The 22,956-nt window shown below is 47.3% G+C and overlaps 1 protein-coding gene across 3 annotated transcripts in view; it reads right to left on the reverse strand.

Annotated features, from left to right (window-relative positions):
- Positions 1-1,017: 1,017 nt before the first annotated feature.
- Znf609 (zinc finger protein 609) overlaps positions 1,018-22,956 on the reverse strand; it is a 165,958-nt gene continuing 144,019 nt past the window's right edge. For 2 of the 3 annotated variants that reach the window (XM_069995178.1, XM_069995179.1), the window contains exons 4-10: positions 17,375-17,462; positions 12,073-14,413; positions 9,396-9,762; positions 6,664-6,839; positions 6,239-6,455; positions 5,387-5,465; positions 1,018-5,113 (exon numbers count right to left, since the gene is read on the reverse strand). In XM_069995178.1, coding sequence (XP_069851279.1) covers positions 5,392-5,465; positions 6,239-6,455; positions 6,664-6,839; positions 9,396-9,762; positions 12,073-14,413; positions 17,375-17,462 — 3,263 coding nt within the window. In that variant the 3' untranslated portion in view covers positions 1,018-5,113; positions 5,387-5,391. Of the gene's footprint in view, positions 5,114-5,386; positions 5,466-6,238; positions 6,456-6,663; positions 6,840-9,395; positions 9,763-12,027; positions 14,414-17,374; positions 17,463-22,956 lie in introns of those variants that run through there. The other variant, XM_069995180.1, reaches the window with a different exon arrangement.

Consider the following 22,956-nt stretch of genomic DNA (forward strand, 5'->3'; position numbering starts at 1 on the left):
TACTAGGACCAACTTCCTACCACTATCAGAGCCTAACTCAATATGGCTGTGATCATGTATATCAGGAAGAGGCTGTCGGGTAGAGGACAGAGAAATTGGCCAGGGTCTCTGGGGCCATGTTCTATTATGAGGCGTGGGTTACTGGGAGTATGGGATAGTACGGGATCCCCCTAAGGAACAGATGTATATTCACCAGTGTCCTCTAAAAAGGCTGTTGTGGCTTTTGCTTGGAGTAACCTGCTATGTAATTTCTGAGACCTTTGAAGTGTAGTGCACACCTTTCCTATATTACTTTCCTCCTTTTGCAGCTCAGCTTCTGGATCCTTGTTATCACCGGCCTGAAAAATCATCGCAGTGGCACTGTAGGGAGACAGAATCCCTTTCTTTTTCTTTACTTTCTCTTATAATTCCCCTTTGCTTTTGCCTTTTGCTGGAGTGAAGGCATGTTCTACCTCCTAGAGACTTAAAATTGTTGACTCCTCAGTTTCTCTGTAGGACTGGGGCCCGTTTTCGTGGAGTCTGGGCTCTACCTGAATCACTCAAAGTGGCTCAACACCCCTACTCCTCATAAGCATGAGAGAAAGTCTAAGGCTGGACATTCAGTTGAATCAGGATGGCTTATCTGGAGGCAGCTCAAAGAGTGGTAGGTCAGGATTAAGATGTAAAACCCAGTGAATCTACAAGTATACAGGAATTAAAAAAAATAAAAAATAAAAAGGTCAGTTTAGTCCTTTACTTTCCTCCAAAGCTGGCAAACTGGACTGGAGAGTCTGCTGCCATCTGTTGGCGAGTCCTGTTCAACACAGCCAGAGTTAAAAGGGCTGAACTAGAAAACCCAGGTACCTAAGATTTTCCTTTCACAAAAAAACTGGTTATTGAAGACTTTTTTTGGGGGGGTGGGAGGGGAGGAGAGAAAATACCCAAAGGCTGCACCTCAGTTAAAAAATATTTCTAGGAGTGGTAGGTATTAGGGAGTATGTGAAAGGCAAACTAAGTCTAAATTTAAGAACAGGGACATTAAAAACTTTATTTAATAAATACAACAAATAATTTAAAAATATACTTCAATTCCAAAGCCGATTAAGAAAAAGAGACAGAAGGAAAAGACAGGAGGAAGAAGGTGGAGAAGGAAAGAGGAGGGACAGTGGTTTGGCTGGGCTCTTGATGCATAAACCCTTAGCCCTTGTTCGGATGGGGTTCCCAGATAGGAGTGGTCCCTGGTCTCTAGGTGGTAGGGAAGGGGGATCTGGAGTCTGGGGGGAGGGGTAGTTTCCCACTCAAGCCTAAATAACACACCCTAACTCCTAGGCAGTTCTAACGGGCGCTGCCTGCTGCATAGTTTCACAGGTGGTGTTCCCAGCCAGGGCTTCTGGGAGACAGGTCCAGGAGCACCCAGGGTTCCAAAGCCAGGCTGGTGAATGGGATCTGAGGGTAAAGAGGGGAGGCCAGGGCATAGGATGAAGCTTCTGGACTAAGCCAAGCCAGAAGACAGTTGTCTGGGCACGACCATTATGCTATTAGCCAAGAAAGGTAAAGCCGAGGATGCATATGGAGCAGGACCAGGAAGACTGGGAAATGGGAGGGATGTTGAACAGGTCGGGAGGGGGAGGAGACAGCTCAGCAGCACACTCCAGTAGAAATAACCAGCAGCCCTCACAGATTTGTGATTGTCTCTTAAAAAGATTTATTTTCTCTTCTTGCCTGAGTGTACAAAGGCAAAAAGAGTACAGTTTGTATATATATTTATATATATATTTATATATATATATAAAAAAAACAAGGAACTTGGTAATGTACACTTTACAGAAGGGAAGAATCAGGAAGACTGAAATTAAATCCAACAGAGCAACGCCAATGGAACAAAAGCTATGAACAGCAACACTACCCCTCCAGCCCGGGCCTCCAGCTTGCCCCAACCTGCTCCCAGTGGGAGGGCTGAGCACCAAGGCAAGCGGGTGGGCTGGGGCAGGAGGGGCTGGGGACAGGGCCTGGGGGGGCCCCGTGGCAGGGGATCACTGGCAAGCTTCCTGGGATGCCCTGGTATAAATGACAAAGGCCCAAGATTATGGGGCCAGCTAGCTGCCCAGTTGAATCATGGGGGGCATCAGAGTAGACACTAGGATGGTGAGAGGGTATATGGGTAGTAAGTGACATATGAGGGCCTTAAAGCCTGTGTACAATTCTCTAGTCCTGCATACTTAAGTCCCAGTCTCTAAGCTAAGTCCTTCCACCCCCTAGCTGGAGAGGAGATCCAAGAAATCCATCCCCTTTTCTAGGGTGCCCTCTTCACCCTTCCACACATGATGCTTTTGACCTTGAGATGTGTGGAGAATATGGGAGAAGAGGAGACTTCACACATGTGCGCACACGTGGATAAGGCAGGGGAGAGGGATGAGGGGAGCCGGCACGCCAAACATGAGGAAGAAGCAGAGGCGAATCCTAAAGAGGCCCTCATTTCCTGTAGCTTCCTCCCCATGGGGGCCCCAGAAATTGCTGTGAGGGCCCGGGCCATGGCTCAGGGAGAGACTTGGTTTGGCGCCTTAAGCCCTTAGCAGCAACTTTTTCCAGCTTTTGCTTGTCAAGTGGAATGGTGGGGATCCCTTAGTCTAGGTTATGGGGGCCACAGGACACCCCTGGAATTGTGTATCTCCTGTGTGAGAGGCTGGAGGCGGACAGCAAACTTCTCGGCACTTGTTGGGGATCTCCACAGCTCCTGCTGCTTCATTACCATTTCAGGGAGGGATGAGGGGCTGGGGAGAGGGACCTAAGGCAGGGCCATTCTACCATTGTTGCTACCTGTTCTGGGCAGTCCCTACTCTTTGAGGGAGAGTTGGGTATAAAGATCAATGAGCCAAATGTCTTTTAAAGTAAAAAAAAAGAATAATGAAAAAGAAACATCTATTCCCTTCTGCAGAACTCAAGGCTGTCCTGCAAATACAGAAGTTCCTCCTCTCTGTTACAGAATGAAGTGGAAATGGCAGGAACGCGGGGCCGTGCCTTCCCAATGACAAAAAGTACAACAGTTTCTTTACAATATGTACAGAGCACGCTGCAGGCCAGCGCCACAGACACAAAACACGCAACAGTTATTTCAAAAACACAGCAATGGAGATGGACACTTGGCTCCACTCGGAGGGGCCTGGAGGGCATAACTGGGCTGAGAGGCAGTCACCCTTGAGTAAGGTGGGGTGAATGTGTCCACACCAGCTCCTTCCATGGGTGACAAGAAAGTCACTACCCAAACCACTGCCCAATGACCATTTCATCTGCTGGCTGGCAAGAGGCAGAATAAATGATGGGGAAGGAGGCTGAAAAGAATAGCATCTGGGGGAGGGCTCAGAGCCAAACCTGAACAAAAACAAGAACATGGAAATGTAGAGGGAAGGTCTGTGGGCTGGAAGGGCTCCTCTTGAACAAATGATCCTAAGCTGATGAGTGTGGAGGGCTCCCGCAGGGCCTGGAGACCACCCTCTGCTGGGCACTGTGCTTGCCGTTCCCCACCTCCCCGGTTTCCAAAAGAGGAGCCACTCTTTCTGCTCTTGAATGCTCACTTTTGGCACTCTGATCACAAACACCTTTCTTAGCCTAGTGTTTGTCCATCTTTCTCTTTTTGCAATTCAGAAAATCAAAGAAAGATGGGAGGGGAAAACAAAGGGATGACAAAAAAGTAAAGAGCTAAAGCTTTTTCCTTCAGGAGGAGTGACTTCAAGAAAGCCACCAAATCATTCATCACTTTCCCAGTGAACACAGCTTTCTAACTCAGACCCAGAGGGGCTGCATTTCTAAGGAGAACAAAGGAATGTTTCCTGCCTCAAAAGTGTAGGCCCACGAGTCTACTCTAGGCTCCAGCAATAAGTAATGCTCGATGTGTTATCCAAGGTTCTGAGGAACAACAACCTCTCGTGACCAACAGCCCCTAAAACAAATACGTGTGTTACAAAAACACACAATTGGCACACATGGAGGTTGTGGATTGAAGTACATAAGAGCACGTACTTCTAGATAGAAGGACTGGGCCATGTGTTTCTGGCCCCAAATGAGGAGGATGCTCAGATGGCTGAATGGACCGGAGATCTCCAAGAAGGACAGGGAGCTCCCGGAGCCTGCCTGTGTGCCTTGCCCTGTGGTGACCGGGCAGGCTCCAAGGTGCCCCATTCACCAGGGAATGCTCTTTCTGCCTGAGTCTTAAGAGCCAAGCACTGGGAAAGAAGAGGTGAGATCGGTGTGGGGACACCCCTAGGAAAGGCACCGAGGGGTCAGGAGGGAGGGGGGAAGGGCCAGGAGTCGGGAGGACAGAAGCAGCAGGACTTGGGAGGGAAGCAGGTTCAGTTTTACACACTCCATTTGTGTCTCCGCTCCAGCTTAGTTGCAGCACCCTGGGGAGCCCTGTGCTGGGGCTGGAACCCCTGACCTGGGCCCGAAAGGAAGCGCAAGGCCGCGTTGGGGCAAATGCCTTGGTCTTCCTTTCCAGACTAGGTGCTGAGCTCAATGTGCTCATATTAGAGGGCGAAGTCTCCATGGCTGAAGACCTTGTCTTCACAATGAGAGAAAATGGCCCCCAATTTCTTTCCTGAGATTCGAATTCCTCCAACACGCTGCCAGTTCCCAGGGCCCGAGCCACTGGGGAGACGCAGAATCTGGTGATGGTGCTAATGACAGAGGGATATGGCCGCTGTGCTGTCTTCAGGCTTTACCCAGTGCTTGGGGGGGGGGGGGGTAGGAGGTGAGGAGTGGGGTGGGGGGAGGAGGGTGTCCCTCCTGGAGTTGGGGTGGGGTGGTGGTGCCCTGACAGCAGACCAGGGGCTTGGAGAACAGAGCAGTGACTTCTCTGGGATGAGGCCATATTCCCCTAGTTGCTCCCCAAACCTTCATCTCCACAGAGGCCACAACAGTCATGATTGTGGCTGAGAGAATAAATATTTTTTGCCAAGTACCAGGGAGTCCAGGGGTCTGGTGGAGGCAAGATAGCCAAGGGTCTGCCTTCAGTCATGGTAGAATCGGCAAACAGGATGATCAACACCATTTAACTGATGTCTCAATGGCACCTCCAAGCACCTCCTTGGCTGAGCCAGTCTGGCCTGTGATGCTGACTTTAATCCGGGCACTTGGTTGTCTGCAAGGGAAACAGGGGTCAGGTGACCAGGTCCTCTGCCTGGTAGTTTAACAACCACAAGATGGCGCCATAAGGAAATGAACTGGGGGAGGTCAGCACTGGTCACCCTGCACACAGCTTCACTGAAGACTTCTGCGTGAGAGGCTTGGTCAGTGTTTCACACTTTCCAGTTCCTGCACTCAGATCCCTTACTGGGCTCCACACGTATTTTATGATCCGGGTAGAGGCTATTCCTGTTCATTTGGTGCCACAAAATTAACAAAAGTTACTTACCATTCTCACCTCCTGGGAGGTGGGTAGAGTGAGGGAGTTGAGCCTTGCTGGCTGGCAACAATGGCTGTAGAAGAAAGCCCTAGAACAGGAAGAGATGCTAGTGAGGCACTCAGCAAGCATTCCCTCCACACCTCTCAGCACCCTGCTAGGTAAGGGGAGGAGGTTCCCCCTTTAATTCTTAGCTCCATTGAGTTTGAGGTGCTGACAAGGGGAAAAAAATCTGCTACTTGGCTATAGCGGCAGCGGCTAGACAATACAGCTGTCTGTCTGCCTGTCTGCCTGTTTCCTTCCCTTCCTTGTTTCCTTGCTTCCTTGTACTAGGGCTTATACTCAGGACCTTTAGTTTTGCTCAAGGCTGGCAGTCTGCCACTTGAGCCACACCTCCATGTCTAGCTTTTTGGCAATCAATAGAGATAAGAGTCTCTTGGATTTATCTGCCTGGGCTGGCTTTGAAACCATGATCCTCACATCTCAAGCCCCTGAGTGGCTGGGATTACAGGTGTGAGCCACGGGCACCTGGCTTACAGCTCTGTATTGCAGCTGCTTGTTTCCCCTTGGCAGAAGGAGCACCCGATCCTTATTCACAGCCAAAATTCTGGACGAGTTTGAGAGGTCCCAACTACCAGGGAGGGAAATGGCTGTCCTGTGCTTTAAGGATGATGCAGGAGGCTAGGTCTCTGGATGGACTAGAGACTGGGACTGAAACTCAGTATCTGACACTTTCACTCGTTGGCTGGTGCTCTACCACCTGAGTCACACCTCCAAACCCAACCAAAGACTCTAGTGGGACCGGACCTTGCAATGGGTACTGCTGTGGAAACAGCAAAACCAGGTGCCAGGGACAAGACCCACCTGCTGCATACGGTAGGTTGTATTGTGCTGGGAGCAGCGAGTACCCCAAGTGGTGGTGGTGGTGATGTGTGGACATCAGGCGCTGGGAAGGGGAGGTGCGGGGCCGGTCAACGCTCCGATCACCCCCTCCGGATCCTCCAATGCTGCTACAGCTGCCACTACCCCCAACCACCCCACAGCTTCCCCGATCTCGCTCCTGAGACGTTTTATCACTTATCTGCAAAGGAAAGGAGACACACAAAAGCACTGTAGTGAGACACATGCATATGAGCGGCTTGTGCAGGGCCCTATATTAGGATGCCCTAGAAATGCAAAATACCCCGAAACAGAGGAGGTACCCAATCGGCCAAGTGCACTGGAGTCAGATCCTGGGGGTCTGGCCTTCTTGGTGTTGGGGCGACAGCCAGTTGCTGCAGGTCCCTTACCGTCGGGGACTTGCTCTTGTAGTGGCTGGCGTGCTGCTGCAAGATGTCCAGGGCTTTGGACTCGGAGCTGGATTTACAACCAACACTGGGGCTGGCTCGAGCCTTGTCCACATCCTCACCACCTGAGACCTTGCTGCCATATGGGGAGAAAGAGTAGCTGGAAGGCAAGTAGGAACCTAAGGGAGGAGACATCAGTCAGTTTCAGATAGGAGCGGGGTAGAAGGAACTGTGTGAATGAGCTTTAGGCTGGCACTGGCTCTGCAGGCGCAGGCTAAGGTACTTCCCATCATGGCCCTATGGTATGAGATGACCAGCTTGCTCTTTAACAAGCTCTACAGCAAAATCAGTGGAGGGATAGAAGGACCGTGGGCCACAGTTTCCCAGAAGTGACTTCCCCATATCTGTTCTGGGTCTTTTAAGTCTCAGATTCACTGGGAAAAGTGATATGATAAAGTGGAAAGATGATAGGATTTAAAATTAGATGGGCAGGGTAGGGGCTGAAGAGAGTGCTCACCACCAAAGCCTAAGGCCCTGGGATAAAAAGGAGAGCTGGGCACTGGTGGCTCAGGTATTTAATCTACCTAACTCAGGAACCTAAAATCTGGAGGATTGATCCAGTCTGAGCAGAGTCATTTGCCAAGGCTGAGGGCATGGTGCAAGTGGTAGAATACCAGCCTAGCAAGCATGAGACCCTGAATTCAAATCCTATACCACCATCATATCAGTATTACCACCACCATCACCATCACCATCACCATCTCCATCTCCACCACTGTGCCACCACCACCACCACCACCACCAATAATAATAAGAATAATAATAAAGAAGAAGGAGAAAGAAAGGAAGAAAGAAAAGAAAGGAAGAAAAGGGGTAACCTTGAGAAAATTAATAACCTTTTTGAGTTTCCATTTATTGACAAAATGAAGACACCAAAACTTGAATAACTAAAAGATGATGTGAAGCCAGGCCTAGTACTGTATTCTTGTAATCCTAATACTTGGGAGACTGAGGCAAGAGTACTGTTGAGCTCAGGGCCATCCTAGGTTATACAACCAGACCCTGTCTCAAAAAAGGGGAGGAAAAAAAAGTACACGAATCGCCCAAAATGGACCAGAGCTCCTTGCTCCCAAGGCCTTGAACTCAAGGCCTCATGGTCTCATTCAGCTTCTTTGCTCACAGTTGGCACTCTTTAATATTTGAGCCATGCCACCATTTAGTTTTCTGCTGGTTAACTGTAAATAGGACTCTTGACAATTTGGCTGCGCAGGCTGGCTCCAAATTGTGATTCTCAGCCTCTTGAGAAGCTAGGATTATAGGTGTGAGCAACTGGCAACTGGTGATGATTTCCTCTATCGTTTGAAATACTTGTCCTATTTATGTTGTAGAGGGTTGGGAGTCTAAGGAGGAAGTTAGTGCCAAGTTGATCAGAATGTAGACTTGTGATTACTTGAGGCTGGGGATGGGGGTAGAGAGAAGTTGGATAAGGTTAGGTAGAACTAATGAGTTCTAGTGTTCCACAGTAACCTTGTATATATTTGAACAGATTTAGAAGTACAGGAACCCAAAGGCTTCAAACATAAATGAAGGGCTGGGAAGGTGGCTCAGTGGGAGAGTGCTTGCCTTGCATGCATGAGGCCCTGGGTTCGATTCCTCAGCACCACATGAGCAGAAAAAGCCAGAAGTGGCACTGTGGCTCAAGTGGTAGAGCGCTAGCCTTGAGCTGAAGAGCTGAGGGACAGTGCCCAGGCCCAGAGTCCAGGCCCCATGACCGACCAAAAAAAAAAAAAAGAAGAAAAAGAGGAAAATGTTTTTTATCCTGATTTCTGTGCATGCCTACATGCTATGTACATGTTGAAATACCACAGAAACATGTATGATTAGTACATGTGAATAAAAATAAAATAAGCAGAAGTGCACTTCTGCTCCAGAAGAGTACCACATGGCCCTTTAGAACACAGAAATCAGCTAGCAGAGTTGAAGAACATTTTGTTCTACTGAGCTAAAACATATTTAAATCCCCTTTTATGCCTCCACTAGAACTCACTGACAGCAGCATAAAGAGTTCATCTTCCTCTAGCTGGACCTACCCAGACATTCTCCAAATTCAACTTCAAACTGTTCTTTCCATCCTTGACTGTCTTCAGACCTCATAAGCTAAGCATGATCTTACAGCTAAATACACACACTGTTCTTGTTTCAGTTTTATTTGTTCCATGTGTCTCTTCTGCTCTAATTAAGTTGTAAGATCCTTAATTCTTCCTTCCCTACTTCTTTAGTATTCCTTATACTACAAAATTTATATAAAATCAAGAGATGGGCATGGTAGGAAGGGAAGGTTGTTTTCTTTTGTTTTTGTCTTTTTAAAGATCCGAGACCAGGATTCAAACTCAGTACTTGACGCTTTGGCTACCACTTTACCAACACAGCCATGCCTCCAACTTGGGAGTTTTTTTTGCTTTGTTTTGTTTAACCTTTCGTTATCAGGGAAAATCAATAGTGCGTGGAGGCAACTGGAGCGAGGAGGAGAGGAAGTCCCTCAGAATGTAATTAGAGGTCATTCAAAAGGCTATGGGGGGCTGGGAAGGTGGCTTAGTGGTTAAGAGTGCTTGCTTAGCTTGCATGAAGCCCTGGGTTCAATTCCTCAGTACCACATACACAGAAACTCTGGATTCGAAATACATGCTTCATCTCCCTTCCCAGTGAAAGAAGCCACATGGCGTGAGGTGCTGTACCTGGGTAGTTCTGCATCATCACAGCGGGCATGCCTCGGTAGCTGGGATGGTTGGGGTCGTAGGACTGGCTGTAGGAGTAGCCGTGCATGTAGGGGATGTAGGACTGGTGCTGGGTGAGGGGGGAGGACACAGGCACATGGACACTTGGTCGGGGCTCCTTGCTCCCGAGGCGGGACTCCTCAGATGTGGGCAGCTTGCAGTCACTACTTGTGCTTTCTTTCCCATCCTCCTTGGGGACAGAGTCCTTACTCCGACTTCTTTCCTCCTTCAATTTGCGGTCCCGCTCCTCTTTCCACCGCTCATCTTCTGACTTGATGTCTGAGTACTTGGCAGGATAAACATATGTCCACATCCGGGGCTCTGCCTCCTACAACAATCAGAATGAATGCTGAGGATTGTACAAAAGAGATGGAAACACTGGGACCTTGGACTTGAGAAACAAGGACAATTACTAGACACCTGTAGTAGAGTAGGATCTTGGCTCCTACTGATCTTTGTTTACAATCTACTTCTGCTCTCTTTTGCTCAAAAAGCATGCTTCCCCCACCCCTGCACCCAAGCAAAAAAGATGCAAGGAGAGAAAAAAGAAAAATAGCCACGTGTCAGTGGCTCACGCTTGTAATCCTAGCTGTTCAAGAGGCTGAGATGTGAGGAACGTGATTCAAAGCCAGCCTGGGAAGGAAAGTCTGTGAGGCTCTTATCTCTAATCACCAGAAAACTGGAATCAGAGCTGTGGATCAAAGTGGTAGAATGCTAGTCTGGAGCACAAAAGCTCAGGGTCCGTAGCAGACCAAAAAAAAAAAATCATGGATGTTCTCTGGGTGAGAACAAGCATTCTGGGGCAACGCCTGCTGGACTTGGAGAATTGCCTCCTTCCAGTTGCTTCTTCAGAGCAAGCCGAGGGGGTGGAGCGTGATCACTGCTGCTGGGTCATAGGCGGGCTTTGACTGTGGCATCAAATGAGAAGGGAGGACAAAGTCCCAGGAGCAGAACAAGATGTTGTAGAGGTTCTAACAAGAACTATAAAATCCTTTTCAAAGGGACTCAGTAACTGAATAGTGTACTTTGATCCACTTTAAAGAACTGAGCAATCACCACTAATTCATTGCGTAGGACCCAAATGAGAATGGAATGGACTTGGAATCAAGATACTGGAGTTCTGGCTGGATCTGCTAGTGAAGTCTCAACAAATCTTAGACAAATTGGAGCTGGGAAGGTGGCTCAGTGGTAGAGCGCTTGCCTTGCATGCAGGAGGTCCTGGGTTCGATTCCTCAGCACCACATAAGCAAAAAGAAAAAAGCCGGAAGTGGTGCTGTGGCTCACGTGGTAGAGCGCTAGCCTTGGGCTGAAGAGCTGAAGGACAGCGCCCAGGCCCAGAGTTCAGGCCCCACGACCGTACCCAAAAACAAACAAACAAACAAAAAACAAATCTTAGACAAATTAAGCTAACTTATCTGGGCATCTTTTTTTTGTGTGCTAGTACTAGGACTTGAACTCAGGGCCTGGGCACTCTGAGCTTTTTGTGTGTGTGTGTGTGTTCTATCACCTGACATACCTCCATGTTGGGCATTTTGGTGGTTAACTGAAAATCAGAGTCTCATGGACTTTCTTGCCTAGGTTAGTTTCATTCCTCAGATCTCATCCTCTTAATTAGTTAGGATTACAGGTGTAAACTATTAGTGTCTGGCTCATCTGAGCCTTTTTTGTATGTAACTTAAAAAAAAAAAATTTGGTGCCAGTGCTGGGGCTTGAACCAGGGCCTGGGTGTCCTGAGTTTGGTGGGTTTTTTTCTTCCCCTACTCAAAACTAGCACTCTACCACTCAAGCCACAGTTCCAACTCTAACTTTTTGGTAGTTAGCTGGAGATACATGTCATGGATTTTCCTGGCCTGTCTGGCTTCCAATTGTGATCTTTAGGTTTCAGCCTCCTGAGTAGCTAGGAATACAGGTGTGAGCCACCAACACCTGGCTAGAAAAATAGCTTTATGAAGTAAAATTGTTTTTTTTCCCCCTCCTTTGTTCCCCTGGGCCCCCCACCCCTGCACCACCCCACCCTGTACTGAAGTTTAAACTCAGGGTCTTGTGTTTGCTCATTTGGCTGGTGCTCTACCACTTCAGCTACATCTCCAGCCCAGCTTTTCACTGGTTATTTTGGAGATGTAGTCTCATGGACTTTTCTGCATTAGCTGGCTTTGAATGGTGTTCCTTTGCATCTCAAACTTTTAAGGAGCTAGAAATTACAGGTATGAGCCACCCATGCCTGGCTAAAACTCTTTTTTTTTGGGGGGGGGGTTAGTTGTGAGGCTTGAACTCTGGGCTTGGGCGCTGTCCTTGCACTCTTCAGGTCAAGGTGAGTGCTCTACTGCTTGAGCCACAGTGCCACTTCTGGTTTTCTAGTGGTTTATTGGAGATAAGTGACTTTTCCTGCCTGGGCTGGCTTTGAACTGCGATCCTCAGATCTCAGCCTCCTGAGGAGCTAGGATGACAGGCGTGAACCACCAGCGCCTGGCCTGGCAAAAACTTTTTAAAGAAGTTCACAAAGGTGAAGAACTCCTAAAATTATAAAACTATCCTATTAATGTTAATTCCTTGGGTCTCCTACATGAGGACAGCCCTGATTGTTGGGGGAGACAGTTTATCAGACAGTATTTTCAGGCCCTCCCAAAGTAACAGTTACCTGTCGGTACCAGAGTATTGGATCCACCTCAGCCTGACGACCGCACTCAGTGCCTGTCTTAGCTTCGGAGGACTCCTTGCTTAGGTGGCTAGTTTCGCTGAGCTTCACTTTAAGACCTTCCGGGGCCTGGCTGGGCAGTTTGGAAGAGTCATCTAACTTGGGAATGATGACTGACTTAGCAGGGTCAGCCCCTGGCTCTTTGGCCTTGCTGGGTCCTGACTTCACCAGGTCTGTAAGGCTAGGGGCCTTGGTGAGAGTTGGTGGGATTGACGGCTTTTGCTTCCACTCTTCCTTGAGCGCTGCCTCTCGCTCCTTCAGGCCCAAGTCTGCCTTCTTGTCCAGCCCCCGCGGCTGCTGCTCCAAGTTCTGGCGTTTCTGCTGCTCCTCATACTGCTGCCGGTAGGCGGAGCTCGTGCTCAGGAGGTGGGTGTGGTAACTCTGGTCGCTGTAGCCGTATGGGGGCACGTAGGCATACTGGTTATAGTACAGGGATTGCATGTACATGTTGGGGCGCTGCTGGATGACAGATGGCTGCTGACTGGAGCTGCTCAGCTCCGACTTTTTGTCCTCGCAGGCATCGCTCTTCACTTTCCCCTCTATGCTTTCAGGCTCCTCATCCTTTTTTGTCTTTAAGGCCTGGCTCTCGACTCCTGCCTGGCTGCCAGAGTTCAGAGCGCCAGGGCTGGACTGTGCATAACTTGGAGAGTAGTAACTCTCAAAGCCTTGGTAATAGGGCGAGTCTTTGCTCTGTGGCTGAGGGGGGAAAAGTGTTTTCTTAGCCCCTTCCTTAACCAGCTGTTCAGGGTCCTTGGATTTGACGCTGTCCAGCTTGCCCTCCCCATCTTCCCCAGCATCGGAGATGTCAGAGTAGGCGGGGCTGTTGGTTTTCACCGAGCTGGCCTCGGCTCCATTCTGGGTCACCACATGTAAGGGTGTCAGGGGCTGGGTCGGGGTCCCGCTATCTAGGCGGCTGCTGCCTCCGATCGAAGGGCTGGGGGCATTGTCCGTGAAGCTGTAGATCTTATCTGCCTCAGCCTTGATGCTGGCCAGTCGGCTCTGGTGGGGGTCTGAGGAGCCATTCAGGAGCCCCTCCATTTTAATCCCGTCTCCGGACGATTCCCTGTAGGGGCTTTTGCCTTCTTCTGCTCGACACACCTTCCCAGGGGTCAGCGGGCTTTCGAGTTCTTTCGTTGACTCCTTCTTTTTTTTGTCTTTCTTTTTCTTGTCCTTCGCGGGTGTCAGAGCAGGGTTGACGGTGAAGGGCTCCCCCATGACCGTGGGCTTGGGCTGAATGGGCTTCAGCTGGGGACTGTTGGGCATGGCTTGGACCACGGTGGTGGTCAAGCCAGAGGAGGAGCCGGGGCTGGCAGCTGTGAAGGTGGCCGTCTGGAAGGTATAGATTTGCTGGGGTGGGATGGCGGGGGCAATGGGCCGGGCTGACTTTAAGCTCTTGGAAGGAATCTTTTCAGGTTTCAAACTAGACGGTTTTTTACATTTTTCTTTTTCCAGACTCTTTCTTTCCAAAGACTCAAAGGCATCATTGCTAGTTTCGTCCATTACGGAGGGGCCATCGTCAGAGCCATCATTGGACAAGGCGCCAAGGTCTGTGTCTCCTTCCCCGCTCAACTTTTTCTTACAGAGGCCTTTTGTGCTGAATTTGCTGGAAGGGGAAGGGCTATGAGGCTCAATGAGCCGCACTTTGGGGGTGGCTGAGCGGGCAGGGGACAAGGATCCTTTCTGGGAGACAGATGCACCATTGCAGCTGCCAAGGTCTGCGTGGAGGCCCGGCTCCTCTCCATACTCACTGTCGCCATCTGCTTCTGGCTTGCTGTCATCATCTGTGTGTGCGTGAGCTTGGTGGTACTTAAGTCCGTTGATGTGCTTGTACTTCTTGTTGCAGTTTGGGTGGGGACAGTCGATCAGGACTGGGGATGGACAATTTCTGTCCAGAACAGTGGGCTCCACCTTGGTCCCAGGGAGGGGACCAGTGGCCGAGCCCATGGAATTTGTGCGCACACGCTTGCTCCCTTTGGAGTCCTCTGAGCTAGAATTCAGCTCCATGTCTGAAAGGGGTTTATTTTTCCTCTTATTAGCTGAGGAAGGGCTGGCCTTGACATCGTCGGAGGTGTTGCTGGCAGGTGGGCGATGCTCCGAAGAATTCTGGCTGCCCCGACGGCCTTTGCTATTGGCTCCTGCTCGGGTTTTGCTGCTGCTGGTGGTCCCTTTGCTGTCAGAGGCTGCGGTGGCCTCATTGACAGGGGTGTTACTGTTGGGACGCATCCGCTTGCCTCTTCCTCGACCATTGCGCATTTCTAAGTCACTGGTGGGCGAGTCACAGAACCTTGGCAAAGGACAAACACAATAGGATATTACGAGAAAGCATCTTTAAACCAGCTGAGCTATACCCTTTTTGCATTAGTTATTATTCAGATGCAAGGGTCTTGGGTTTTTGTCTGGGCTGGCCTTGGACTATTATCTTCTACCTATACCTCCTGAGTAGCTGAGATTCCAGATGTGAACCACCATGTCTGGTTTATTTGTGGAGATGGTGCTCCCACTAACTTTTTGCCCGAGCTGTCCACGAACCACAATCTTCCAGATCTCCACTTCCTGAATAGCTGGAATTACAGGTGTGAAATAATGCACCCAGCCCTGCATTCCATTCCTTCCCTTCCCTTATCTTTCTTTCCCATTCTCCCCCCCCACTTTCTCTTCCTTTCATCCTCCCTTTTTTTACCTCCCCCATTCCCCCTACCCCGGTCCTGGGGCTTGAACTCTGGGCCTGGATGCTGTCCCTAAGCTTTTTTGTTCAAGGCTAGTGCTCTACCACTTAAACCAAAGCTCCACTACCAGACTTTGTGGTTTACTGGAGGTTAGAGTCATGGATTTTCCTGCTTGGGCTGGCTTTGAAATGCAATCCACAGGTCTCAGCGTCCTGCGTATCTAGGATTACAGGCGTGAGCCACTGGCTCCAGATTTTGTTCTACTTTATATTATTGGAGAACTGAACGTAGGGCCTTGTGCATGATAAAAATTAAACAAACCAAAACCAAAACAACAACAACAAAAAAACCAAAACAGCATTCTACCAGCTGAGCCATACCCCCAGACCTACAATTCATACATGCAACCACAATCACAGATTCAGACAAGACTTAATTTGCATTTTATTTTGTTTTGGTGTACTAGAGTTTCAACTCAAGGCCTCATGTTTGGTGTGTTCTTATATTACTTGAATCATGCCTCCAGGCCTTTTTTGCTTGAACTCTGGGCCTGTCCCTGGGCTCTTTAGCTCAAGGCAAACACTCTACCACTTGAGCCACAGTAACACTTCTAGTTTTCTAGTGGTTAACTGGCAATAAGAGTCTCACAGACTTGGGGTTGGGAAGGTGGCTCAGCGGTAGAGTGCTTGCCTCACATGCATGAGGCCCTGGGTTCGATTCCTCAGCACTACATAAACAGAAGAGGCCGGAAATGGCACTGTGGCTCAAGTGGTAGAGCGCTAGCCTTGAACTTAAAAGAGCTCAGGGACAGCGCCCAGGCCTAGAGTTTAAGCCTCACAACCAACCAAAAAAAAAAAAAAAAGAGTCGCTCATTTTTTTCCTGCCCTGGCTGGCTTTGAACTGTGATCCTCAGATCTCAGCCTCCTGAGTAGCCAGGATTACAGGCATGTGCCACTGGTTCCTGGCTTCTGGTAGTTTTTTTTTTTTTTTTTTTTTTTTTTGGGTCCGGTCGTGGGGCCTGAACTCTGGGCCTGGGTGCTGTCCCTCAGCTCTTCAGTTCAAGGCTAGCACTCTACCACTTGAGCCACAGCGCCACTTCAGGCTTTTTTCTTTTTTTGCTTATGTGGTGCTGAGGAATCGAACCCAGGGCCTCAGGCATGCAAGGCAAGCACTCTACCACTGAGCCACCTTCCCAGCCCTCTGGTAGTTATTTTTGACATAGGGCTTCTCAAACGTTTCTACTTGGGCTTCCCTCAGCCTCCTGAGTAGTTAAGATTATAGGTATAAACTCTGAGTTCCCAACCTGAGAAAAGATGAAAGATTATCATAGGAAGGGCTGGAGTTGTGGCTCAAGTGGTAGAGCATATGGGGAGCAAAGCATACAAAAAAACAAAAACAAAAACAAAAGCTTCTTCAAGGAGATTGAAGCCAGGTATACTAAACAAGTGCTCATGGTCACAACTGTTGACTCATGGCAATGTCTGACTAGAATCTAGCTGTATTTCCCCCCCTGCACATTTTACTACAAAAGTAGAATAGATAGAACAAAGTATCCAGCCATCCAATTAAGAGCTCCCTAAATAAGTCCTAAATATCAGATACAGTCAACAGTAATCAGAGGATCTAAACCAGGGCCTCATACATGCTGGGCAAGATCTGAGGATTGAGGTTCAAAGCCAGGCTAGGCAGGGAAGTCCATCAAAATGTTTATCTCCAATTAACTACCAAAAAGTTGAAAGTAGAGCTGTAGTTCAAGTTGGTAGAGTGCTAGCCTTGAACAAAAAATTTCAGGGACAGAGCCCAGGCCCTGAATACAGGTCCCAGGACATACAGACAAAAAACAAAAAACATCAGCAATGCATATTCGTTCACGCTTAAAGTTCTCTTTTTGGGCGGATGAGGGGTTTGAACCCAAGGCTTCACATTTGCAAAGAAGATGCTCTATTACCTGAGTCATATCCCCAGCTTGTTCAGACATAGTTACGATTTTAAGGTTTTAGTCTTGAGATGACTACAGGAAAAAGCTAGACATGAGCTTAGAAAGGATTTCTTCTTATCCTGTAATCCTCCCAGGAAACATTTAAATGTACAATTCAATGATCTTTCCTTCCTTCCTTCCTTCCTTCCTTCCTTCCTTCCTTCCTTCCTTCCTTCTTTCTTTCTTTCTTTCTTTCTTTCTTTCTTTCTTTCTTTCTTTTCGGTTGTGGGGCTTAAACGCGGCCTGGGCACTGTCCCTGAGCTCTTCAGCTCAAGGCAAGTACTATACCAGCGCCACTTCTAGTTTTCTGGTGGTTTCCTTGGAGCTAAGAGTCTCACAGACATTCCTGCCTGGTCTGGCTTTGAACCTCAGTCCTCAGATCTCAGTCCTCAGAATCCTCAGCTAGGATTACAGGTGTTGAATCACCAACTCCCAGCTCATTGATATTTTTAAAATGCCAGATGAATATAGTGCCTTCTCTTGTCTCTACATTATGTCTGTAAAAGGTGGATGTGCAGCTCTGGCAGTAGAAAGGCATAAGAATCAACTGAATAGAGTAGTAGACCGACTACTATAAAACCAGATAGCTCTAAGTGCTCACCTTGGGGGTGCCCAATCATGTCGTGTGCAGTCAAGAAGTGTACCTACATATGTTTTATTTCTCCACGTCACGTTGACCACCAACATCCCTGGAAAATAAGAGGACACAGATATGAGACAAACCCTGTTGGCCTCTGACAAGCTATTCTTCATTTAAGCACTCTGAAGGATTGCAGAGGGTGGGGTGGTGGTCCACACCTGTAATGCTAGCTACTCAGCTGAGATCTGGGACTCTTACCACCAATGAAACAGCAAAAAGAAACGGAGCTGTTAGGGCTGGGAATGTGGCTTAGTGGTAGAGTGCTTGCCTAGCATGCACGAAGCCCTGGGTTTGATTGGTTACTCAGTACAACATATATAGCAAATGCTGCAAGTGGCACTGTGACTCAAGTGGTAGAGTGCTAGCCTTGAGCAAAAAGAAGCTCAGAGACAGTGTCCAGGCCCTCAGTTCAAGCCCTAAGACTGGCAAAAAGAAAATCTAGATCCTGAGCTCAAGCCCCAGTATTGGTGCATGCACATGCACACACATGTGCAAGTGCAAGTACATGCGCGTGCACACACACCCTTATTTCTTTTAAGCCCCTGGCACCTTAAGGAAATAGTATGTCTCCTAAGAAAAGCAATTAGGCTAAATTTTCTCTGGCTATTAGAAAAGTGAAGTTAACTGGATCTTCCCCCATCCCTCCTCATGATGGGCTGCTCTGCTTACTAACAACCAAATTAAACAGGAACAGTAGCCATTTATTCTAGACAAAGTAAGACTCGGGAGATAGGCACATCATTTACAAGGGTGGATGGGCACAGCTGTACGTAGAAAGCTGCACACAATTAGAAGATGAATGTTACTGCTGCTCTTGAAACAGGTGGGCAGGCGCACATGTTTATAAATGTGGCTTCTTCCTCTGGCATAATCTGTAAACTTGAGCAACAACGAATGAACTAAAGCAAAATCAAGTCAGAGTGTTGGAAGTGGGAGAGAAGAAGAGGAATAATTCTAATATGGAAAGACAAAATGGAGGCATGTTTAAATGTCAGAGGAAACACATTTTGTTGAAGTGTAACACTTCCTACAAGGTTCTCAAATGAGACAGCGAGGAGAAGAACAGGACAGGAAAGGAAAGCAGAAAAATAACAAACTTAACAGACCTGTTTTCTCTATTAGAAGCTAGCTTAAGGGCAACAAGTCAGCTGAAGAAAAGTAGGTCCTCTCTGTGGAAAGCTTATTTCTTCTAGTATTTGTAATAAGGAAAGCCTTTAGAATGTTTGGAGATAACAATACTGCTTAAAATACTGTAATAGTAATAAATAGTGCTTCTCTAGGTAGTGATTATCTTTACCAAGATCCTAGACAAAATGTCATCAATCATTATCAAGGTTTATTGTTGGAGTATTATCTCTCCCCACCTCCCTTTCTTTTGTGGTACGGGGAATTGAAGTCACTGTCATATATTAGGCAAGTGCTCTACAACTGACAGCCTCCCAAGTGCCAGGATTACAGACACAGACCACTATAGAGGGTCTTACTTCTCTCTTTTTTTTTTTTGTTTTGGTCCGGTCGTGGGGCCTGAACTCTGGGCCCGAGCGCTGTGTCTACCACTTGAGCCACAGCGCCACTTCCGGCTTTTTTTCTTTTTTTGCTTATGTGGTGCTGAGGAATCGAACCCAGGGCCTCAGGCATGCAAGGCAAGCGCTCTACCACTGAGCCACCTTCCCAGCACCACTTCTCTCTTCTTAAAAGCGGTCAGTTCTGCTGGGCACCAGTGGCTCACGCCTGTAATCCTAGCTACACGGGAGGCTGAGAGCGGAGGGTTGTGGTTCAAAGCCATCGTGGTCAGGAAAGTCCATGAGACTCTTATCTCCAGTTAACCACCAGGAAACTGGAAGTAGTGCTGTGGCTCAAGGGGTAGAGTGCTCACTGAGCTGAAGAGGGCAGGGACAGTGCCAAGCCGAGTTCAAGCCCCATGACAACGACCACCACCACTACCACAAAAAAAAAAAAAAAAGTGGTCAATTTTGAGGCAGGATAAAGAGGTCTCTCTCTCTCCATCTTTTTTTTTTTTTTTTTTTGGGTCGGTCATGGGGCTTGAACTCTGGGCCTGGACGCTGTCCTTGAGCTCTTCAGCTCAAGGCTAGTGCTCTACCACTTGAGCCACTGCCGCTCTTCTGGTTTTCTAGTGGTTTATTGAAGAGTCTCACAGACTTCCCTGCCTGGGCTGGCTTTGAACCATGATCCTCAGATCTCAGCCTCCTGAGTAGCATCTTTCTTTCGTTCCTTCTTTCTTTCCTTTCCTTCCTTCCTTCTCTTCCTTTTCCTTTTTTTTTTTTTTTTTTTAATAAGGCAGCAATGCAATACTCCCAAGTAGCAGGAGCAATTCCAATCCAAAACCAGTCCTCCTTTGCTTCAAAGGATGGATCACAATACCAGCACATTAGTGTAGTCAAGACTGACCCAAGCCACTATAGTCAGAAGAGTAAATTTTGCCTCAGTTGTATTCTTTGCAAGCACCCACTTTCTCTCTGGAGTTTTGTGCATTCGTTCTGAGCTAATCCCTGTCTTTGGAATACTTCCTTCACTTGGCTTCCATTCTGTCCTGGTTTTCCTGTCTTTGTCTAAGTTACTCCTCAGTGTTTTTGCTGTTATTTCATGTTCAGCTAGTGACTCAAGCTTCCATTTTCAGCCCCAACCTTTCCTTCAAGCCCCAGACTTAAATATTCAACTGCAAACGTGACATTTTCATTTGGTGCCAAAGGAGAGATCTTAAACTTAACGTGACTTAAGCTCCTAATAGCTATCTTCCTTTTTAGTCTAACCACAAGTCTGAGTCTTTCCCTATTTCAGGTGATGACATTTCCATCTTTCTAGTTGTTCAAGAATCTTGGAGTTTTTGTTTTGTTTTGTTTTTGGTTGTGGGTCTTCGACTCTGGGCCTGGGCGCTGTCCCTCAGCTCTTTAGCTCAAGGCTAGCACTCTACCACTTGCACTTCCTTGGAGTTTTATATGACTCCTCTCATACTATCATAACCTACATCTAACAGTCATCCAAATCCTGGTGACTTACACTCCCAACCTGTCTAACTACTCTGTAAATTGCTTCCATCATTATTCCTTTCTGATCTCTTTTTAACATAGGACCTAGAAAGATCCTGTCAAAGCCTCAGTTATTCTGGGCACTGGTGACTCACCCCTATAGTCCTAGCTACTTAGGAGGCTGAGATCTGAGGATCACAGTTTGAAGCCAGCCCAGGCAGGAAAATCCACCAGACCCTTATCTCCAATTAAACACAAAAAAGCTGGGAGTGTAGGTGGGATAGCACTCAGGCTCTGAGTTCAGCCCCAGGACTGGCACACAACACAAACAAACATAAAACACCTACATCATAGTGTATCACTTCTTTGCACAAAACATTTTACCTTTTCAATTTTGCATCATTTGCCTAGCATGCTCAGACTTGCAATATTCCTCCCACAAACTGAGTTGTGAGGTTGCAGGTATGCACTGTCACACATGGCTCAATGACGCGTGACTTCTGAGACTAAATGGTAAAATGTACTATGGTGGGCTCCTTGTTTTCTCTCTTGGATAAGCCAGCTGCCATGTTGTGAGGATATATAAGTCCTATGGGGAGGCCCAAAAGGCTTAAACCTGAGGCCTTCTACCAATAGGCATGTGTGCAACCACTATGGAAATTAGTTTGGAGGTTCCTTTAAAAACTAAAAATAGATGACCCTGCCACACCACTTTCAGCCATATATCCAAAGAAGTATAAATCAACATAAAAGATATCTCTGTATGGGGCTGAGAAGGTGGCTCAGTGGTAGAGTGCACCACATAAGCAGAAAAAAAAAAGCCGGAAGTGGCGCTATGGCTCAAGTGGTAGAGCGCTAGCCTTGAGCTGAAGAGCTGAGGGACAGTGCCCAGGCCCAGAGTTCAGGCCCCACGACTGGACCCAAAAAACAAAAAAAACAAAACAACAAAAAAACATGGAATGTTAGTTATACAGAAAAAAAAAAAGACTATACAATTTGTAAGAAAGTGGACAGAGATGAAGATCAACACATCAACTGAGAAAAGATAAGCCCCAAAAACAAACTACTGAATGTTTTTGCTTATTTACATACTCTAGACTTCAAAGACATATGTTGAGCGGGGTGCTGGTAGCTCCATGCCTGTAATCCTAGCTACTCAGGAGGCTGAGATCTGAGGATCGCAGTTTAAAGACAGCCCAGACAGAAAAGACAGTGAGACTCTTATCTCCAATAAACCATTCAGAAAAAGCCAGAAGTGGTGCTGTAGCTCAACTGGTAGAGCATTAACCTTGAGCAAAAAGAAGCACAGGGACAGTGCCCAAGCCCTGAGTTCAAGCCCCAGGACTGGCCAAAAAGAAAAATAAAGAAGCATGTATGCACACATACATGCTCCCTCCCCTCAAAGATTATCTGGGGGATGGAGAGTAAAATAATATTAAATTAGGGGCTGGGAAGGTGGCTCAGTGGTAGAGCGCTTGCCTTGTATGCATGAGGCCCTGGGTTCGATTCCTCAGCACCACATAAGCAAAAAGAAAAAAAAAGATGGAAGTGGCGCTGTGGCTCAAATGGTAGAGCGCTAGCCGTAAGCTGAAGAGCTGAGTGAGGGACAGCACCCAGGTCCAGAGTTCAGGCCCCACGACCGGACCCCCCCCCAAAAAAAAGAATTAAATTATATGAACAATATTAAATGCATTGTGAATGTATGAAGATGGCATAAGAAATCTCACTGAAAGCAATAAGGGTAGGGAAACAAGGAAGAGAGCATATTTAGCCAAACATGAAATAAATTTTTTTTTCCAAAAATGTAAGACAAGGGTCTGGGAACATGGCTTAGTGGTAGAGTGCTTGGCTTGCATGTATGAAGCCCTCAGTAGCATATAAACAGAAAAAGCCAGAAGTGGTGCTGTGGCTCAAATGGTAGCGTGCTAGCCTTGAGCAAAAAGAAGCTCAGGAACGGTGCCCAGGCCCTAAGTTCAAGACCCAGGACTGGCAAAAACAAAAAAATAAATAAATAAAGACAAAACAAAAAAGCATACTTTTCATTAAATATTGTTTTAAAGGTAATTTTTAATGAAAAACCTTAATATGTAGAAGATTCATTATTACTTGTTAATTAACTGATAATTCATTCTAGGAGTTAAACTCAGGACCTTATGCATTCCTAAGCAGATGCTTTACCACTTGAGTCATACCTCCAGTCTTCATAGCTTTTTTTTTTCAACTAGGTCTTGTATGATTGGGCCTAGACTCTGATCCTCCTATTTATTCTACCTCCTAGTACAATATGGTAGTCATACAACACCATTCCCAGCTTTTTACTGGGTGAGTAGGTGTCTCGCTAACCTTTTGTTTGGGTTGACTTGAACAATGGATCCTCCTGGTCTCTACCTCCAGATAAGTTGGGATTAGAGATATGAGCCATTATGTCCAGTAAATTATTATTTCAGATGACAATGCATATCTATTTTAAGTCTCAGTTTTAATTGCAAATATTAATAATCTATATTAACAACCTACTATTATCAAATGATATAAACAAAATCTCTTTTAAGTCCT

Source organism: Dipodomys merriami, unplaced genomic scaffold (genome assembly GCF_024711535.1).
Source record: "Dipodomys merriami isolate MVZ:Mamm:240054 unplaced genomic scaffold, mDipMer1.0.p SCAF_48, whole genome shotgun sequence".
NCBI classification, from domain to species: domain Eukaryota; kingdom Metazoa; phylum Chordata; class Mammalia; order Rodentia; family Heteromyidae; genus Dipodomys; species Dipodomys merriami.